At 41.1% G+C, this 20,719-nt stretch overlaps 3 protein-coding genes across 4 annotated transcripts in view; 1 reads left to right on the forward strand and 2 right to left on the reverse strand.

The window, feature by feature from the left end:
• Window positions 1-59: 59 nt before the first annotated feature.
• glod4 (glyoxalase domain containing 4) lies at window positions 60-2,424 on the reverse strand. The gene is made up of 9 exons (XM_015951225.3): window positions 2,109-2,424; window positions 1,924-1,973; window positions 1,723-1,843; window positions 1,476-1,620; window positions 1,040-1,176; window positions 891-977; window positions 690-803; window positions 518-604; window positions 60-430 (listed from the first exon to the last, which is right to left on the reverse strand). Exons 1-9 carry the CDS (start codon window positions 2,196-2,198, stop codon window positions 365-367), a joined length of 897 nt encoding a protein of 298 aa, XP_015806711.1. The 5' UTR covers window positions 2,199-2,424; the 3' UTR covers window positions 60-364.
• A 1,939-nt stretch (window positions 2,425-4,363) lies between these two features.
• mrm3a (mitochondrial rRNA methyltransferase 3a) lies at window positions 4,364-6,370 on the forward strand. Its single transcript, XM_015951215.3, has 4 exons — window positions 4,364-4,756; window positions 4,996-5,240; window positions 5,314-5,475; window positions 5,555-6,370. The coding sequence occupies exons 1-4, from the start codon at window positions 4,401-4,403 to the stop codon at window positions 6,151-6,153; spliced, it is 1,362 nt and encodes a 453-aa protein (XP_015806701.1). The 5' UTR covers window positions 4,364-4,400; the 3' UTR covers window positions 6,154-6,370.
• Window positions 6,371-7,752: 1,382 nt separating this feature from the next.
• nxn (nucleoredoxin) overlaps window positions 7,753-20,719 on the reverse strand; it is a 77,152-nt gene continuing 64,185 nt past the window's right edge. Inside the window, exons 3-8 of one of the 2 annotated variants that reach the window (XM_015951217.3) lie at window positions 18,847-18,980; window positions 16,386-16,486; window positions 16,204-16,310; window positions 15,321-15,500; window positions 14,611-14,735; window positions 7,753-8,668 (exon numbers count right to left, since the gene is read on the reverse strand). In XM_015951217.3, coding sequence (XP_015806703.1) covers window positions 8,486-8,668; window positions 14,611-14,735; window positions 15,321-15,500; window positions 16,204-16,310; window positions 16,386-16,486; window positions 18,847-18,980 — 830 coding nt within the window. In that variant the 3' untranslated portion in view covers window positions 7,753-8,485. Of the gene's footprint in view, window positions 8,669-14,610; window positions 14,796-15,320; window positions 15,501-16,203; window positions 16,311-16,385; window positions 16,487-18,846; window positions 18,981-20,719 lie in introns of both variants that reach the window. The other variant, XM_070543563.1, reaches the window with a different exon arrangement.

Consider the following 20,719-nt stretch of genomic DNA (forward strand, 5'->3'; position numbering starts at 1 on the left):
ACTTAGATATATTCAGCATCACAGTTTTGTGGTCGTCCTTGTGTTTGAACATCCAACGCTTGCATTTTTTCAAGACTTTATTTAACTTTGTGCGTTACAATTTGTTCAAATCAAGTTTCTAAAGTTGCAGTCAGGTAGTTTTACAGCAGATGTGTGAAGTATTACTTCTTCCTGGAAATGCATTCAATAGAATAATATTAATGGGGGGGGGGGGGGGGGGAATAAACAATCTTGTGGTTCATTTTTATTCAGAAACACACTTCACATCCCAGGCTAAGCAGAACAGGTGTCTTGTTCTGTCTCGTCATCCTGTGAAGAGATCAGAGAGGTATGGCCCTCAGTTTCTCAGGCAGCTCATCTCATCTTATGCAGCTGCCTTCTGTCTGTTGTGTTTGGCAAACCACTCGTCACTTCTATCCTCAGCCATAGCCTAAAATATTAAATCAAAGACATAAAGAGCATAATCAGCATGCAGATGCATATTAAACATAGAAGGTGAATTTAAAATGACACTGACCTTATCAAGCAATTCATTTCCTTGAGGATCCACAGCAGATAGCTGCCTAAAGGCCTCATCTCCCACAAAACAAATCTCATGACCATCCTAATAAAATATTTTTTACAGTTTGAAGTGTCATCAGATTTTATTTTATACCACTGATGCATTTGTTGTTTAACCATTTACTTACTGGATCAGTTAAAATAACCACTTCTACTGTGGCTTTTCCCGGTGTGTCCAGGCTGACTAATGGAGTGAGAATGTTTTGATTTTCCTTTTTCATCAAAGCTTCTAGGTCTGGCAACTGCAATATGGAAATAATGAATGAGACAAATTATGCTTCTTTTAAGTGCACAATTCAGAGTGTCTTAAATAAGAAAGAACATTTTACTTGCTCTCGTGGACATGAAAATGCTATTCTTCCAAACGCTGTTCCATGGTCCACTGTTCCGCTGATATCCCGAAGCTCCAGTTTACACTACAAAAGAAAACAATTATACATGCAATGCACACATTGCACATTAGATTTATTTCACTCACCTGACATTCAGCAAATCCCAACAGCACATTTTTATTTTTCTCATTTTGGTTCATCAGTTTCATTCCTAAAAGTGTAGCCCAGTAGTGAGTTGATCTCTTGAGGTCTGAGACTCCAAGAGAAACCTTCTGAACAGGATCTAGATGGTAAGAAATAATCATAAAAGCACCATTAACATTCAAAGTTCGACAGAAAGCTAAACATCATGTGTCTCCTGTTCAAAGTAATGATAATTGCCCTGATAACTATTCAATTGTGATGTGGTCGATAAGCTTGAATAAACATCACTAAATTCGATATTTTAGTAAATAGGAGTTTAAATCTATGAAAAGAACTCCATGTTTGCCATTTTTACTTGTATTATTTTCTATCTGGTCATTTGCACAATACATAAACCATAATACATCTTATAGCTTGCACAAAAGAGGCAAGTTTCACCAGTAGTAGGTTGTTCTTTGTCCACAATGTAGAAAGGGTATCCTCCAGGAGCATGCGTTAAATACAGAGCATCCTCCACCTGAGTCAGAGGCCACCCAAGTCGTTTGGCATTGCTTACAGCTTTGCTGGATTGTAGTGTGAGACCCTAAGTGGAGAACACGTTGAAATATTCACCTGCACAATGTATATAACAAGTTCTGAACACTTGGTACTCCTATAGGAAGTGTTTAATTTAACCCTCACTCACCAAGAAGTCATTGCCAAGCTGATAATCTCCCACCCCATAATTGTATGTCAGTTCAGCAACAAAATGGTTATCCTCTGGGCCGAAGCCAACCATTGTTTTACTCCATTTTCCATCGTAGGGACTGAAAAGATAAAGGGGGTCAGCAGCTCTGTGATATACGGAGTGCAAAGTTCAGGTAGTTTGAGATCTCTCGTTTTCTACCCATTGCAAGTTGCTTTGCAGCCTTCCTCAAATTCTTCATGTCGTAAAACCTGTAATAATAATAATTAGTCAAAATAACCTCAGCGTTTCTGTGCATCTAAAAAAAGAATATGTCTAGGTTTGTAAAATATTAAATAGCACATTTTCATTCACAATCACTTTCCTCCAAATGCAGTTTCAAATACCTTCATGCCAAGGACATCTCGGTAAAACGTCGCTGTTTTGGCCCGGTCGCCAACTTTGAAAACAAAATGCAAAGCTCTTCTCGAGGCCATGTTTATGTCTCTTACGACTTACTTTCCTGGATGATAGAATTTTCTGTTATCGATTGCTATGTTTAGCATTTCTGGTAAATACCAATAAGCCTGTACTTAAAATAGGCACAAACACAAACTGTGCAATTATTATCTTACTATAGCAAATAAAAATTAATGTCGTAAATTAACGAAGCAACCTCTATCGACATCATACATCACATCAAAGTTTTCTTTAAGACTATAAACATTTCATGACCTCCCTCTGATGGTAGTGGTATCGCCTGATAAATTATCGCGAGATTACATTTGTTGTTGCGTTGAGATGTGTTTCGTCGTCGACCTGTCCCCCTCCCAGTTTGTGCTTTTAGCCCTACCCCTTAGATGTAGTTTACATTAGCATTCTTAGCTCAGTGTCGGCCTCTAGCCTTCTTTACCCAAATATAAAAAAGATGCCTCCGCTTGGGTTACAGGAAATAACTCAGTTACTTATTTAGGGTTGCTCAGTTTCTGATTTTTACCAATCTCTTTAATTTCCTAAAACATTTCTCACTACTAAAGCAAAAACATGACATCAACTAAAAAAATAGAAACCGATTAAACGTGACAATCCAATTCCTTCCTAAACAATAAACCTAATATATACCTAACAAGAAAGAAAAATGCTTTTTTCTCAGTAAAAACTAAACAAAATAAAAATGAATGAAATAAATATCTAACCCAAACACAAAAGCGGAACCAGCAAATCACAACTTTTTTTTCTTGATAAAATAATTCAAAATTTTGTTCATCAGGAAAATAAAGCGTGTAAAACACACACACACACACACACACACACACACACACACACACACACACACACACACACACACACACACAGTTCATTCCATAGGTTAATTCACAAGGAACACATCTGAAGATTCTTATTTCTTCTATGCCAAAATATCAAGTATATAACACATTCTATTTGAGGGTGCCTTTCTACGACCCATGCAGGGTCATGCGGAGATAAAAAAGAAATAAGAACCTAAACATTAATAAAACAGTTAAGAGCAATATAAAAGCTAAAATCAGGTAAAATCTCTATCTAAAGTGAATCTGCTTGAACAGATGTGTTTTGAGCTGGGTCAGAGTAAAAGATTCAGTGTTTGGGAGGAAGTGAGTTCCAGAGACTATAGGGCTTATTTTTGTCCCTTAACTTCACAATATAATCTTAATATAATTTTAATTATGTTAAATAAGCTTATTTTTTTGCATTTTGGGGAGGTCAAAGGCACATGACGTTGCTTCTATTTGTAAACTTTGCTCCTAGTAACACTCTGGTTGTGCAGCACCAGGCTAAAGACCAAAGGTGACAGATCATTTGCTGCTGTGGCCCCCAGACTCTGAAACTCTCTCCCCCTGAGCCTGAGATCAGTGGACTCAGTGGTTTCCTTTAAAAAGCAGCTGAAAACTCACCTGTTCAAGCTGGCTTCTGCGTGACCTACGTCACCACCCTAGAAAGAAGCCTAAAGAGCCTAGAAAGAGCAGAATAAAGAGAGCTCTCCTTATTCTGCTCTTTCTATTTATTCCACCTTTCCCCCACAGTACCTCTTTCCTATAAATTTTCTCTCTCCCTTTACTTACATTATTATTTTTATCACTCTTTTTATTTTATTTTTCTCTCAGTTTAAACATATTTTTAATCTTTTTAAAAAAATTTATACTATATTAATTTTTTGTGAAGCACCTTGTGATTTTTATCTTGAGAGGCGATATATCGTTTTCTTTCTTTTCTTTCTGCCTGTCACTCAGCAAGATGGCTACACATAATTTATGACTAGGTTCTATCTCAGGGGTCAACCTGGTGCCCCAGGAACTAAATAAGCACAAGTCTGCAATAATAATAAAAAACATTTCTGCTGCCATCTTTTTGATCACAAATGCATTAATATATATTTTAAATCTACACAATACATTATGTTTATTGTACATGAAGTTTAGTTTAACTGATCTATTCCAGTTCAAAGATCAGCCTGGTAGTCCTTCGTATGGCTCAGTACCTCTGAAGTAGCTCTCAGCTTCACAAAGGCTGGTGACCCTAATCTATCTGAAGCAAACTAAAACCTTAGAAATTATGGTGGAAAATTTAACACGTACAGTTCACTTTACCTTCCAGCAGGTGGCAGTAACGTTTTACCTCGTCTTACAGCAACGTTTACGGACAAAAGAAGAAGGTACAAGATGGCAGCGTTCGTGAGAAGCGTGTTATGTCAGCTTTCCACCGAACGAAATGCATTTCTAACCAAAACTAACACTATTATCGTCGAATCCAAACGACTTGTTCGTGGACTGAGGAGGAAACCTGTCCGAGTTTTGTTTCCTGAGAACGACTCTAGTAGAGTGGTGAATTCTCATCAGCAGCCAGAAGAAAAAGCGACAAGAATCACTTCTAAAACACAGAATATTGAGAGAAAAGATGCAGTTAAAATGAAAATCACTGAGCAGTCGAGTGGAAAGCGTCCCCAGGTTGCTGTTACAAGGGATCAAGTGGACGGAGTTCGCTTTGAGAGGGCTTTTCCCGGAGACAAAAGATTATCGTGAGCAATTGTATTAAATCTCATATTATTTTTAATTGCCACGAGCTTGATTGCATCCCATTGTGTAGTCTATTATCTTAAAACAATTATTATAATTGTGATTTGATTTTTTTCTTGTAATAAAAAATAACCATAAACGCTCAGGCCTACACATGGGGGTAAATTACTAATATTTCGGTCCAGAAAGTGTAGGTGATATCACATGATGAGCTGTCTCTCCCTCTCCACCTCTCCACCAGGAAGCTAGTAAGCGTTGCTCGCTCCAGGACATTCCGTGAGCACCAGGGCAAAATCCTCCTTGAGGGCAGGCGTTTGATCTGTGACGCTCTGGAGGCCAACGCCAGTCCACAGATGGTGTTCTTCAGCACCGTGGAGCGACTCCAGGAGCTGCCTCTAGACAAGCTGAGAAGAGCCACGCTTGTCAAAGTCAAGTCTGAGGACATAAAGATTTGGTCTGATCTTGTTGCACCACAGGGAGTGATCGGTAAGAGTTTTATTTTGAGGTGTAGGTATCCTGAGCTGTTTGACATCCAAATCACTCTTTAAACTTTCTGCAGCCATATTTTCTCGGCCAAACCCGGAACGGTTGAACTTTTCACAAAGAGGACAGTCCGTGCCGCTTTCCCTGATATGTGATAATATCCGGGATCCGGGTAATCTTGGGACCATGCTGCGATGTGCTGCTGCTGCTGGCTGCCACAGAGTCCTGCTCACAAAAGGTAATGCTGATACTTCCAGTTTAACATCTGAGCATCCATACACAGCTTTTAATGTCTCTGCTTACAATCTTCATAACAGGTTGTGTTGATGCTTGGGAGCCTAAAGTTCTACGTGCAGCCATGGGTGCACATTTCCGACTACCCATTTATCCCAATCTGGACTGGGATGATGTTAAAAATCATCTGCCTAAATCGGTGACTGTCCACGTGGCTGACAGCGGCCCCGACATAAGTGCTGAAACAGGGGGAAATGGGTCTCACAAACCGTCCAAACCAGGAGACTTTGGATGGGTCAGCTCAAGGCCTGATGGTAAAAACATGTTGTACCAGGAATATGACTCTGACTCAGAGTCTGACTCAGAGTCTGACTCAGATTCTGAAGACGAGGGCCCTCAGCTCTCCAGAGTGGAAACCAAGCTGTACCACGAGACCTGGACTCGGAGTCCCTCTGCGCTTGTGATTGGTGGAGAGACGCACGGTTTGAGCGTGGAAGCGGTCCAGTTAGCTGAGGAAACCAGCGGTCACAGGCTTTTTATTCCTGTTGTTCCTGACGTGGACAGTTTGAATTCGGCCATGGCGGCCAGCATCCTTTTGTTCGAAGGCAGGAGGCAGCTGTTAACGCTGCTGCAAACATCTGGGAAGAAACGTCAGTCTAAACCTGAGAGGAACTTTTCCTGAGGTTTCCAATTGAATATGGAACCAAATGTATCATAATCCATCTGTCTTGCAGTAAAATCCCGAGTTTAAATTAGGTTTTGCAAAGCTTATGTATCAGGTGTTGTATTTGTGTTCATATATTTTGTTTTAAGGACTACTTTTAGCTATGTCATTGAGCCAATTTATGAATATTAACTGATCTGTAATTGGAGGCTATTACAAACTTTCCTCAATCATTTGACATAAGTCTTTGGAGTTTCACTGTTTCAAATAATTGTATATCCTAATTAATCAAAGACAACTTGAATTTCTCTTTAAAACAGCAAAACGCATGTTTTAAAGATTTTAACTCAAAACATTTTAACTCATATCACGAGTTCAGAAAAAAACAAGGTTGTTTTTGAAATGTCACTATGGATTTAATGGGTAGATATAATAAAATGCAACAAAACACAGCTATAGTTTATCTGCAATAGTTACAAAATCACTGCTTACTATAGCAACTAAATGACAAATGACTTAAAATGAGCCTTAAAACCAGATTGATCATGAAGGAGCTACCTTTCCATAGCAAACATTTCCTTTTTGTATAATTTAAATTGAGCTGTTAGAATTAATAGTTGTGGATAGTCTGAGAAGTAAATTTAACCTTTAGAAGGGAAGGCGAGAACTATAGTTAGAATAAATTTGCATAAATAAAAATGAAAAAAATTGGATTATGCAATAAAAATTATGAATCGAACTGAATTGGTTGACAGAATTTCCTGGATTAGCACGTCCTTCAGAAGATGAACAAAATTCTCTCCTTCAAGCCGAAATCTGGAGTTTGTCAGAGGACACCACCTAGAGGTGGAAACATGTATCACACTTCAGCCCCTCTCCCTACTTCCATGACTACAGCTGGAAGCAACACCTCGTGTTCGTGAATGCAGACCTCTAGCTGGCCAACAGAGGTATAACACATCGTTATATAATTATTATCACATTATGCTGTTTGTTTATATATGTATATAAACTTGTTTATAACAAATCACCAACTCTGCATCAATCTAGATGTGTCCAAAAAACACGCATGCCCACTGACCGATATATAGCAGGTGTCTAACACTATTGGCTATCGCTGAGCGGTGTTCAATTTAAATGGCATGGGGCTCTACGAGACGGGGGCGGGGTTTAGCAAAAAAAGATATGTTGTCTAGATTATATCATACAGGGTAAGACTATTGACGATCACTTTTACAGATTTCCCCCAAAAATCATGCATATTTCCTGAAAGTGAGGAAATTCCAAAATGTAGCTTTATAGTGTTTAATTTTTAGGGTGAGGAGCTTGGAGAGTAGCTCCTCCACGTGGAGAGAAGCCAGTTGAGGTGGCTCGGGCGTCTGGTCAGGAGGCCTGGAAGCCTCCCTGGGCAGGTGTTCCGGCCATGTCCAACTGGGAGGAGACCCAAGGGAAAACCCAGTACATGCTGGAGGGACCATGTGCCTCTCAGCTTAGGCTGCTGCCCCTGCGACCAGACCCTGGACAAGTGGCTGAAAATGGATGGATATTATTCAGGTTCTGATTAAACTCGACAGGAAAAAAAACAAGCTTGCAAGTGAATTTTTTTTTATTGTGCACTGAATGTGGCTGAAGTAACAGAATAAAACAATTCATACATTCGACAATTCTCAAAATACCATTTTTTGTGCCTCCAGAAACAATCTGGCTATTTTTTTTTTCCTCATTAGGGGACCTTCACAGAAAATCCTCAAAATGATTCTGAGATGAGAATCGTCACTAACAGCTGGCTAGAAATGACTTTCACAACAAGATTTAAAACATCAGTCATTGGTCAGTTACAAGCAAGCTATGTGCTGTTTACTGTGCGTGCACCTCTTAAGAGTTTTCGGCTACATCCAACTGAGATTTCCACTGTCTGCACGACTTGTGAGCATGTTTTATTTTCTTAACATCATCCATAAACCAAAGGTCACACTGATTTTGCAGTCAAAACAGCAAAGCAAAGCCTTAACAAGTAGGTCCACTGGGTAATTTTCTGGTTTTCTCTAGAATTCAGAAACACTGTTGTGCTACTGTGTAAAAATATTTAAAAAATAAAAAAAGGGGGGGGGGGGGGGAACTCCACATATATTACTGTATGGACTAAAGTCAATGCAAAGGCACCACAGGAGAAAAAGAGGACTCCATGGAAAAAGGAACAAAAGACAAAACGTCAGTAAAAATGAGATTTTGTGTTTTTAACAGTCAGGAGGGGGGAGGTGAAGACGAGGCTGAGGCTGGTGAGGGGTGAGTGAACAGATCAGGGTCAGGGTGAGCCCCGCGCATTAAGGTCCGGCGGGCTTTTCTCTCCTCAGATGGGTTCCGGCTTGAGCTTTTCAGCCAGAAAGTCGTTGACAAACTGCTCCACAACAGCCGGCGTGATCTCCTCCACGTCACGGACGTACTTGGCACGAGCCGACATGTCAAGGATGGTGAGCAGAGGAGCCGCTTCGGGGAGGTTGGTGTAGTCTCGCAGCGAGTCGCTCATGTCATCCTGAGGAGGAACACAGTCGTGTGAAATTTTACGAAGAAACTGTCACAACAGATGTTCGTATCAGATGCATATGTTATTATTTAGATGGAGTTCTTGTCTTTCAAAAGAACACGACTGTAAACTCGACCTATTGAGATTAGTGGCTGCATAAAACCACGTAAAGGGCCGCAAATGCCCCACGGGTCACACTTTGGGCTCGCCTTCTTTAAAGGATGTTGATTGAAATACACAAAATTTAAAATTTCAACTGAATGTTACTGAGGGCCACTGGAAGACCTTTTTTACTCTACCAAAACAATCAAAGAAAAAAATTGCTCATCTAGTTTATTTAATGCATTTACTTTTTGAAATCTTTTATTTGAAAGCTTCAGATTAAAATGACAAATTAACATTTAAAGAGTGCCCAAGTATAAGGTCACAACGGGTTCAATCGTGGAGTTGAGCTTCAGAGGAGAGGATTTACATTTATTTCTGGCTAGAAAGCCTTGCTGCAAACCTGAATTTTAATGTCTGCCAAAGACAAACATGCATGCCTTGCTGCTCTGAATGTGGAATGGTGTGTGTGCATGCATGTGTATGTGTGTTATAATATCTTCTCATCAACCATCCTGCATGGCGTCTAAATTACAAACACACTGTCAAACACTTGATATCTTCCTCTGAAGATTTTTTCTGCAGCTAAGGCTGCAGAAAACCAGTTCCCTTTATTTGAATGCACCTATTATACAATTACCTCATAAAATCCTGAACTGCCTGACACCATCTTTATTACTGCACACTCCTTGAAAGAGAATGTGAAACTCGTCTTCCTTTAGGCGCTGTGCCTGTAGAGCCCCCAGTTTCTGCTTATTCACACGTCCCGCTGTGCTGAAAGATGAGGTGGGGGTCCGACACCAGCCCCTTACATCTCGCAGCTCGCTCAGTGCAGGTTTAAATCTCGCTCTGGAGCGTTTGGCAGGAGGAGCCGACTCATAAATATTAAAGCAGAAAATAGATAGCTGCAATATCATTTTTTGTTATTACTCTAAAGCTTGATGTCATCTTTCTCCCTTTCAACAAGTCAGGATTACATCTGTAGCCATCGGTGATGTGACGTTAACCACAGAGTGTCATGATTCAGCTGCAAAAGCAGGCGCTCTTCAGGTTTTACTCTCATACTAAAAATCTGGGAAATTTACAAGAGAGAAATGCATGAATGTATCCTGATGGTTCACGTGTTGTCCTAAAAACAGAATCAAGTGTTCAGACACGTTCCCATCCCCATGACCTGATTTCCCTCGACTAAATTTTCTGGCTCAGAAGTCGAACTGACTTAGATTAAACACCAGTTTCATATGGAAAAGATTAGGTTACTGGTCCTGAAGTTACGAGTACATACCAGAGGGTGGCGCTGCAACAACAAACTGGACAGAGAAGCAGTGCCTCTTGTCCCTTTCTGAGTTTAGTGAATAAAAAGCCAATGATAAATAGACTTTAGATGCATTTCTGGTTTTGATATTTGCTCCTTCTTTCCTTAAAAACTCTTCCTAAACAGATCAAATCCCACAATCAGATCAAAGATCTTATATGGAATAGTTTGGCTGTGCTGCTACCTAACAAGGATCTGTAGGCCAAAATGAAGCTGGTGACCTTTGAAAACTCCTAACAGATGGAGGAGATGAGCTGGATTGTGGTTTCTTATAAACTCTGAATGAAACTGGTTTTATCGAGCTGCAAATCACCAAACATCTAATACTCACAGATGTAAGCTGCCACTAAGAACAACACGGTTACTGGTAAGTTACAACTTCATTCTCCCACTACAAATACAACCCTTCCCTTTCAGGCTCTCTTGCAGCTCCATGAAGCGTAGATTATAGATCATCCGGGTGAGCGGTGCAAAGACACCACAAATTTCCACAATCTTCCACTGTGGCCTTTTCCAGCCTCTCAGATACGATTTGTAATCTTGCATCCTTCATGCCTCCATGGAAAGTCATGCATCTTCTTTTGTGTGGCTTCCTTGCTCGTGTGAACACTTTTGGTGAGGTGTGGCCATTCCACAGCCCACCCTCCTTCTCCCTCTAGACAAAGGGTCTTTTTGCAGCTCGCACTCACAGTTGTGATAAGGCTCAGCATGTGTTTACCGTGTAGGACCTGCTGGGCCCGGTCAGGATTATTCTGATCACTGCCTGTAGCGTTTCAGACAACGGCCAACTGGTTAAATGCTCCACTGATAAGGACCCCTCCCCTCTGACCTCTGAGCCAAAGCAGAGTCCGTCTTCACGTCTCGGGGAACAATCACAGATCGCAAGCCTCTATGAACAGGACTGAAAGCATCACAGATGAAATCATTTTTAAAGCTAAAATAATAAAATGAAGAGCTCATGACATTACTGAGCATACTAAAGGAGTGAGAGTTGAGTAAGTTTTCAGTTGAGGTCATGAAGAATTTGGTATTTAGGTCCAAACTGCCAACAACTTGTTCAGTATGATATTTGGGCAAACGTCACAGATAACACCCAAATGCATCATATGTTTGCAATTCATCCTCAATTTGATTGCAAACTTCTCTCAAAGTTTCTCACATTTGTTTTTGTCATGGATACTAAATGGTGACAAGTTTGGAAGGAGAGACAACTCAGGTAATGTATGAATAACAATTCTACCCACACAAGAAAGGGCGAGACTTTGTGACTCATGCGGGGAACAGAGAAGCCTTGAGGAATGATTTGAGACAATTTGGAAACTCCCTTGCAAATTGCAGCCCAGTGAAATACCGGCTTAAAAATGACTAAAACATTGATAACTGAGTTGTTATATGCTAAGGTTTGTCATCAAAAAGAGAGGAGATGTGGTAGAGTGCTTTTACAGGTGTGGTTTACTCGTAGTGGTGTCCAGTAGGAATGAATGCCTTGTAAGTTGTACTCTTGGGGAAAAAAGCTCTAGTGTGCATGTTTGAGAATGTAGAACTCAGCTAGAGGAGGAAGTGGATGGTTTAGGAGTCTTATTTCCTGATATTTGGACATCTTGCCTCCGACAGGCTAACAGCAACACAACTATACAACGGACTGTTTGCTTTGCAACGTGGATGCAGATAACACAAGCCTGAAGGGGTTCTGCCAAGTTGTGGAATTGCTAATGCTAACGGTTAACTTCTACTAGCCAAGACGCTCTCTGCTCTGTTCTGGACACTAAATCAACAACAGCCTTTCCCGTTGTAAGTCAAGTTGGGTGAGTCCATGAATGTTAAGTGACAGTAGAGCTGTTAGACTTTTCTGAACCAAATGTTTTTCTGTCAATTTTCTATCAGACGCTAATGCAGGAAATACTGGTAGAGGACCTTTTTTACATTCAGTCTGCATGTTAAACTCATAGTGAGTGATCATTTAAAAAATAGTAAGTAAAAAAATCTCATCCACAGCAGCTCTCCTCCAGGTGAGAGGGGGTTATATGTTGATTTCCTCGTTTGTGACATCACAAATGGGAATTGTTTGAAACAGCTTGTTTTAGACACATAATTCCTGAAACCAAACAATTACAGAAAACCAATAGATGGATGGAGTTTTTTCACATTTGGAGTGTTAATAGAGGCAATAGAGACCCACATGGCAGCAAAAAAGAATGCAGAAGATATGTTTTGCATAATATTTAAAAGGCAAAAATTGATCTGGATGTTTATGTATTAATGTTTAAGCTAAAGAAAAATTCATAATGCTGGAACAAATGTGCAAAAAATTATTATTTTTAATACCATCAAAATGTTAAACTGTAATTTTTAATTTAAACTTCCATAAAAGCCAAAAATATTAAAATGTAGAAATGTGAGACCTTATTAAATAGACAATCAGTAATTTTTACCTTTATTCTCTGAAAATATCAATCGAAACATTGTTGAAAATGAATGAAATGTTGTCCAGCTGTTGAAAAAAATTGACGGCTTCTAACCATATAACTATAAAAATCGGGTCTAAAGTACATAAACTACACACTGCCACTTTAATGTCCAGCGTCTTTTGGGGACGTCACGTTTCCTTCTGGTCAGCTTGGGGTCCTGCGCCTGTCGATGATGTCACACTAGATGACTGGCTGGACATACGACTCACGTAAGTTACATCACCACGTTCAAAAACATTTAGGCAGTAGGAAGCACATATTTAATAACAAAACTATTTCCAAAACATATGTGAAACAAAATAATTGAAAAAGAGATGCAATATATTTTGGCCGAGCGGTATTGCCATAGTAAGATGATGTCATCGGCAGGTGCAAGCCCCTGAGCAGGTTCGGAAAGTACCGCGCCAGAAAACTACAATTGGCATTGCATTCTCTCATGGTATTACCTGAAGGACCATCAAAGTCTGAGGAGTCATGCCAAGATTGCATTTTTTCTGCTCCACAGGTAACATTTACTGTAATGTTTTTTAAACTGGCAACAGTCAGGAAGATATGGTGTAAAACTACCCTGAAATGTATGTATGTACTGCCCTCTAGTGGCAGGAAACTACACACTGCCACTTTAAAGTCTAGATCGATTACACTTTTAGTATTTTTGCTAGAATAACAGCAGAACTGCAATTTCTGCTCTAACTCTGAACATCGAACCAGGACTCAAATGTCACTGCAGCCCACTAAAATGTTGTTAAAACATCAGACTCATCCCTGTGTTTAAACACAGCGTTGACGCTGGAAAAAAAAAAGACCTGAAGGTGTAAAATAGATGTAAATTTAGTAGAAAAGAGTAAAGAAAATAATTCTGTTTCCATTTATAGATCAGTAGACTAAATCAGATCCTGGTGTCCCCCTGAGGGACAACGACCAGCATGCTGCTGTCTTCTGGACACAGACGACTCAGCAGCTGGCTTGGCACCGAACCGAGAGACAAACCCACACCGAGGTGAAGTCGTCTAATTTGGAAATCAAACCTGGAGATTTTATCACCGGTTGAGCCACAGCCAGGAAGCAATACCTGCGCTACAATGATGTAAAAATATTTGATTTAACATTCGTGTCACGGGAGAAACAAGACGACACAGACTGAAGAGGTGACGCAAGAAGCACCTGAGTGACTTACAGGCAACAACATGTCTTTGTGTTTAGTCGAATAAATGTTGGCTATGCTCTGTTCCTCAAACCCAAGCGTTTCTCCTTCTGCATTTATGAGTGCCGGGGGACATTTTAAGGCTGACATTGGAGCAGGCAGGGTGACAGCACATGTGCAATCCCCGTGGCCGAAATCTGAGCTAGCAAGTCACACGAGAAACCAGCACTGCCCTACCAGAGCGAGGAAGAAGGGAAGCTGGAGGGCAAACAGAAGGGGGACTCAGGAGAGTTAGCCAACCTGCTCATTAAATCTGCTGGTCCTAACCCTAACCCTCTGGTTCGTCCCACACTGGGGGGACGCTTTGGAAACAGGTGAAGGGATGAAGAAATCACACATTTGAAGAGTGGTTCACAGGTACAGCTACAGGTACAGTTGATGCTCAAAATCTGGGCGTTTAATTTGTAAATGATAAATGTAACCTGAAGGGGACATATTATTCAAAACTCCTCTTTTGCATCTTTTTGTGCTGCCATGTGTGTCCCAGCTACCTCTATGATCACTCCAAGTGTGAACAAAGTCCATCCATTAGTTTTCTGTCAGTATTCAGCTTTAGAATTTATGTGATGGAAACAAGCAGTTTCAAAAAGTCCCTGTTTGTGACGTCACAAATTAGGAAGTTAGAAAATAGAACCACCTCTCACGTGCATGAGAGTGCTCTAGGCTGGAGCTGCTCCTCAGCTTATAGCAGCCTGAGTGGGGGATGGGTGGGTGAGGCCAGCCCTAGCCTGTTTACTAAAGTGATATTGCCCTGAAACGGCTCATTTTGGAAAGTACTGAAACTGCCAAGAATAAAACTATGGAAACTGTTTTATACAAAAGAGTTTCACTTCAAAGAGCTTCATAAACACGAACATCTCACCTCTCCAGCGACAAAGAACAGCAGTGGCATCTCCTCCTCCTTGGCTTTGTATTTGGCCATGAGCTTCTCTGCTATTGGCTGAATCAGTTCTTTAGCTGGGTCGAGTTCTCCTTCCTCCTCAGCGTCTGAATAAATCAGGGGAAAAAAAAGAGTACGAATAGTGTTAAAAGTAAGAAAAAGAACTCCTGTGAGAGGAATGAAAAAGATGAGTGAAAGCAGAGGTGAAGGAAGAGAGATGACTGGTGAATGAGGAGATGAAATAGAAGCACACAGATGGTCTCTGTCTCGTCTTACGGTTTTTGTTTCACCTAGAGAGACACCAGAGGGCTCTCACACTTTAAGGGTAATCACTGCGCATCTTCTCTGAATTTTGTATTGTTAAAAAAGCCGCTCTGCATCCATGTCCTGCTTCCATTCTGGTAGGAAATCTACTTTTTGCACATTCTGCATTAGCATATAAATCAAATAATTCACACACACACACACACACACACACACACACACACACACACACACACACACACACACACACACACACACACACACACACACACACACACACACACACACACACACACACACACACACACACACACACACACATTCTCCACACAGTCTGACATTCAGCATACTCTATACAGTAAATGCCACTTGGTTTTGTTGGAACCTCCCGTGGCGCCGCGGCATACTGGAAACCCTGGCCGACTCACCCACAAACAGGACAAGGCAGGGCCCCTCGTGGAGCTGCACGGCGTTGGACTCGCTCAGCTCCAGCACTGGCCGCGGGTGCCAAGGGAAAAGCCGGCATTCCGGGTCGTTCAGCACCTCCACCCGGCCCTGCCGCGTGATCACGTGACCCTCTGCGTCCAGCAGAATCAGCGTGGGAATACCTGGAGGGCCAAAGACGAAAAGGACAGTGACGTGAAGGGAAGACAAACAGAGGAGGGGAGGAAATGGGCGAGAGAGTGGGAGTTAGTTTGGGTCATTTCCGTCAATTATCTCTTGGCGATGCAGACGTTTCCCTCTCCCACTGAGACTTTATTTGCTGTTTGGGTATTTTAGCTTTTCTGGTGACCCTGTCAGATCTGTCCGTTTGACTTCAGATGTGTGTTTTTTTTACAGGAAGGAACATTTAGTTCACGTCGGTTATCCTTTGTGATTAAAACACTTGTTTTACGACCAATCTCATGAGAAACAGACACCGTCAGCCAGAAAACAACACATGAGTCAGTGCGTTTCTGCCTTCACATGTGGATTGAGGTCAGCAGAGACAGGGACGGGGTGGGGGGTGGGGGGATCATGTACTGCATTCCTGACATTCTTCTTAGGACTGACCTACAAGCAGCTCCGGCAAACTTCATCCACGCTCCTCGGAAACACGGGAGGGAAACATTGAAGCGGAGACGTTTGCATTTCCCTTAACTCGATAACTAATCCACATTCCTCAGGCTCCAGGAAAAGTCCTGAGCTGCTCCGCACTGCGAGCTCTCCGCTTTCGTATCAGCATTCTACTTAAGTGATATAACTAAACCCGACAATGATTTAAATACCCGTCTCGGATTAGGGATCTAAAGCATTAAAGGACGGAAATACCTTGGATTCCAAAGAGTCTGTTGAGTCGTGACCTCCGAGCCTCATCTGAGTATGGCACTGCCAACCACGGCATCTCGCTGAAGTACTGCTTAAAGGAGTCCTCTGACCTGGACAGGATGTGAAGCGCTGGTTTAGATCAAAACACTGATAAAAGTGATCTTTCATGTCTCAGTGAATCCCACCTGTCAGCGCTTACAAACACAATCTCAAACTTCTGACCCGATTCCTTGATTGTTCGATAGGACTCCACCAGAACCCGGGTCAAACTGCGGCATGGTGGACACTATTAGAGAAAAACAAAAGAGAAAATAAGCGACTGCGTGACATGTGACCCATGTTTGTCGTCATCAAACACTTTTCCCACAAAGTAACTGTTTTCTCATGCATCTTTAATAAAACCAACACTAATCACTATGCAAAACTGTGGATTAAAAGAAAATGTTTGTTCTCCTGAGTGTGTTTGGAATTCCCAGTGCTTCCAGGCAGTGGGAGTGGCAGTACGGCTGGCATTAGGATGACATCAGAGTGTCATGGCAGCCAGGAGGAAAACAGACCAGATTTAACTCTCTGCCATGTTCTATGTCCTTCTTTACTTAGTTACTAAAATATGGTAAAGTACAACAAGAACTTGGAAAAGTAATTAAAATCTGTTTGTTTTCAAAAAGTAAAGTTTTTAAATTGGTCCTACTGGGACAATTTAAATTTCAATATCAGCAAATGTGTTATGTTTGGTATGCTCATTTCTTCTGCCTCATTATTGTTAAACCCTACAAGTGTAACCCTCCAGTGGATGATAGAAGTACTGCAGGTGTAAATTTTATTTTAATTTGACATAATTCTGTAATAAAATGTGCTAGATGATTAATTGATTAATTAGTAAATATGAACTAAAAATTAGTTGAATTAAAATCACTTTAGGTTTCATACCTTTTAACCCTAAACACTTGGTAAAAGCTATTTTAGCATCACCTGAAATTATCTGAAGAAACAAGCAAAAGCAGCAGGGTTTCCCCCAGAAACGTCTCGCAGCGCTCCTCCGTGAGAGCGGGGGTGGTGGGGGGGTGTTTGCACACGTTCCACTGCGGTTTCTCACCAGTATCAGCTGATTGAGGGCTCTAGTTTCGTTGCGCCGTTCGTGTCAACGGACACGGTAGGGTCGGGGAGGGGGGCGGGGCATGACGCATAGCCTGGTGGGCCGCCAGGCTCATAAAACGCTGGGGGAGACCCTGAGCAGTGTATTGATTTTTTAAATTGAGAATTTACATGCAACATTTTATGTGTTTTTGATGTGGTGTAATTCAAACTCCAGCTGCTAGGTGGCAGCGGTTTTTACTGATGGAACAATTAGATCAGTGAGATTACTGAATGTGTCTTGCCTGATTTTTCTAATTAAATTCAGACTTAAAAGTTGCACACGTCATCTGGTTTTTTGGTATCAAAATATATGCCTCCCCTGTATTGATATATCATCAGATTCTTCCCAATACCTCTAAATAATAGCATTTCTGCAATTACACCAAAGTTATCCCAACAGATATTTTTCATCCACAGTCCTTGAACAGAAAAAATCTAAATCAGCACGATAAAATAATAACGTACTCTTGCATAGCGTAGCATGGCATATTTGAATTGACCCTCAGGACCAGAATTGATGAATCTCTTGTAAACAGATTGTCTGTTGGCATAAATGTAGAATTCACAGCTGCTTTGCACTTTTTCTACAAAAGATGGAGGTTTAATGACAAAATTTTAATTAGATGCAGCCACTACTTAATGTTGTAGCTTGCTAAAAGGACGCGACACGTTCCGTGCTGTGACTGATCCATGAACACAAAGGAGATGATGGTATAAAGCACAGAGCTTTGATCGGTCCACCTCTAATTAAATACTTCACGTCGTGTTTCATACTCACTGCTCTGTCTGTTGCAGTTGTGTTATCAAGCCTTTCAAAGGTAGTTTTCTTTATTTTCCAACTCGTTACTGAAGTGGCTAAAGTCTGATCATAATGAGGCCTTTGAAAACGAATCAACACTCTAGCTGTGAGTAGAAATGAGTTTGGATGGTTTTTCTGCCGCAAACCTTTTCAGCTCCCCAGAAAAAATACATAACGAGGTGCTGTAATCTTCTGTTTTACAAAATCCCTTTAATAGCAGATCAGTCTGGAAGAATAGCTAGGAGGAACATGATTGAAAACCACTGCAAATAAACTCTTTTAAGTGCTTCAATGAGGAGTCCTTTTTCGGATTTTTTTCGGGTTTGAGCCAACTCGTTCAGGCGTCAACACTCCGAACAGTCAGTGTCTAAGGCTCTGGCAGCTGTTCTGCTGCTCACTTGGCCTCGGAGGCCTGTGCTGCATCTCATCAGTAACAGTCGGTTGATGATTTAGTGAATCACCACTGTGCCATGACCTTCATGGGTTATCAGCGGGTCCAGCAAATATGCAGACAGAGCTCAGTGCCACTGGGGTGTGGTGACTGATTTAGGAGCGGTGGAAATAGTTAACTACTGGTGATGTAAACAAACACAATGGAGTCCCCTTCACACTCCTGCTCCTCTATCCTGCTAGATCTGCTACTGTTTAAATAAAAATCCTAGAACTGGGAGGCGAAAAAGGAATTCTCTTTGTCTTCTGTAGGCACTCACCCAGTGTGCTGAGAAATACACTCCCACGTAGTGCCCTTCCAGAGAGCTGGGGTCTGTTGTCTGCCTGTTGTTCCTGAGCAGAGGCCCTGCCACCACCTCTGCGAACGGCTTCGGCCCCCAGGGGAACTCCAGGCCTAAGAGAGGACCAAAAATGTGGGGGTGAAAGGGTGGGGCAATACAAAGGGGGAAACGGTGACTGCTGAGCTAAAAGCTAATCAAGACCAAATATTTAGCCTGCAAACTCAAAATGTCCCTCTTAATATTTTATACAAGTTGCTAAAACACTTTAATAAACTATTACATTTATATTTATCTCAAAGAAATATTCAAATTATCCTACCTGTAGTGTTTCATGCTGAACCAGAGGTGCACCCTCTCCTTATTCTGCTCTTTCTACCTATTCCGCCTTTCCCGGGATCCATCGATTTCCCTCTTTCCTATTCATTATCTCTCTCCCTTTCCTTACATTTGTTTATCACAATTTTTTTTCTCATTTTAAACATTTTCATCATAAAAAACAACTTTTTTATATTTTAAATTTCTTGTTTTTGTGAAGTGCCTCGTGATTTTTATCTTGAGAGGCGCTATATAAAAGATCTCTTTCTTCCTCTCTTTCTTTCTCTCTTTCTTCCTCTCTTTCTTCCTCTCTTCCTCTCTTTCTTCCTCTCTTTCTCTCTCTCTTTCTCTCTCTCTTTCTTTCTCTCTCTCTCTCTCTCTTTCTTTCTTTCTTTCTTTCTTTCTTTCTTTCTTTCTTTCTTTCTTTCTTTCTTTCTTTCTTTCTTTCTTTCTTTCTTTCTTTCTTTCTTTCTTTCTTTCTTTCTTTCTGCAACTAATTAATGCATGTAAATATCCATTGAATAATATGTCGACCACCAGATGATGTTAAATCAATGTTTCTGACCCCTTAGTGAAGTACGTAGTTATTGGCGGTCCTAAAACTAGGGCATAAATTGAAAAATTACGTCATAACCTAGTTTACATAATTGGCCACATGCATGTAATTTGTAATGGATGCAATAGGAGAGGAATAACGCTGTGAGAGAGACCTTACACATGGTTGGAAGAGCTAAATCCAAACTCCCGTACTTTATGTGGGCTGACTGATCTGCCAGCAGTTCCTTATCGTGATTCATCTGCAGTTTGGGATGCTCCAACTGCAGCTCAAAGTACTATGAGGCCTCGGAGTGCTTTGGGATAGGGATACGCCGATATATCACCCAACCCATATACTGGGCCAATATTTACCATTTTTTTTACATTCTGGCATAGGCTGACATACCTCTTTAGTAGGCCTGATTTAATGATAAATGATAATAATAAATGACCTGTTATTGTAAAGCGGCTTTCAAAGTCAGAGGACTCCAAAGTGCTTTATACTACAGTGTATCATTCACACATTCACACCCAATGATTCACACACTGATGGTGATGAGCTATAATGTAGCCACAGCTGCCCTGAGGCTCATTGACAGAGTCAGGCACATCCGCAGGCAGCCCAGTACTGTTGCCAAATTTTATTTAAATGTATATTTACAATCCTTGAACAACACTCTGTAGCCCTCTGTTGGCCAGAAACCACACTTGACAGTTTTGTGGCTCAGATAGGTGCACCAGTGGACGTTTCTAGTACCTGCTTTATGGCAGTAGCCATTTACTCTACTGGTAGATAAAATAAAGGGTAACAGTTAGCTTTGTCACTTAGATAACAGTCAATAAAAAACAGAAGATGAAGAAAAAGAAGAAATTAGCCTTTTTGTTGGCATCATGGCGGAGCATGGGAGGAAAAATAAGATAGTAATGTTTTTGGAGGAGAAGCAAAGAGCTAGAACCAGAGTGAACATCTACACTAGTTTGATGGAGCTAAAGGAGGCTA

This window comes from Nothobranchius furzeri, chromosome 13 (assembly GCF_043380555.1).
Source record: "Nothobranchius furzeri strain GRZ-AD chromosome 13, NfurGRZ-RIMD1, whole genome shotgun sequence".
Taxonomy (NCBI): domain Eukaryota; kingdom Metazoa; phylum Chordata; class Actinopteri; order Cyprinodontiformes; family Nothobranchiidae; genus Nothobranchius; species Nothobranchius furzeri.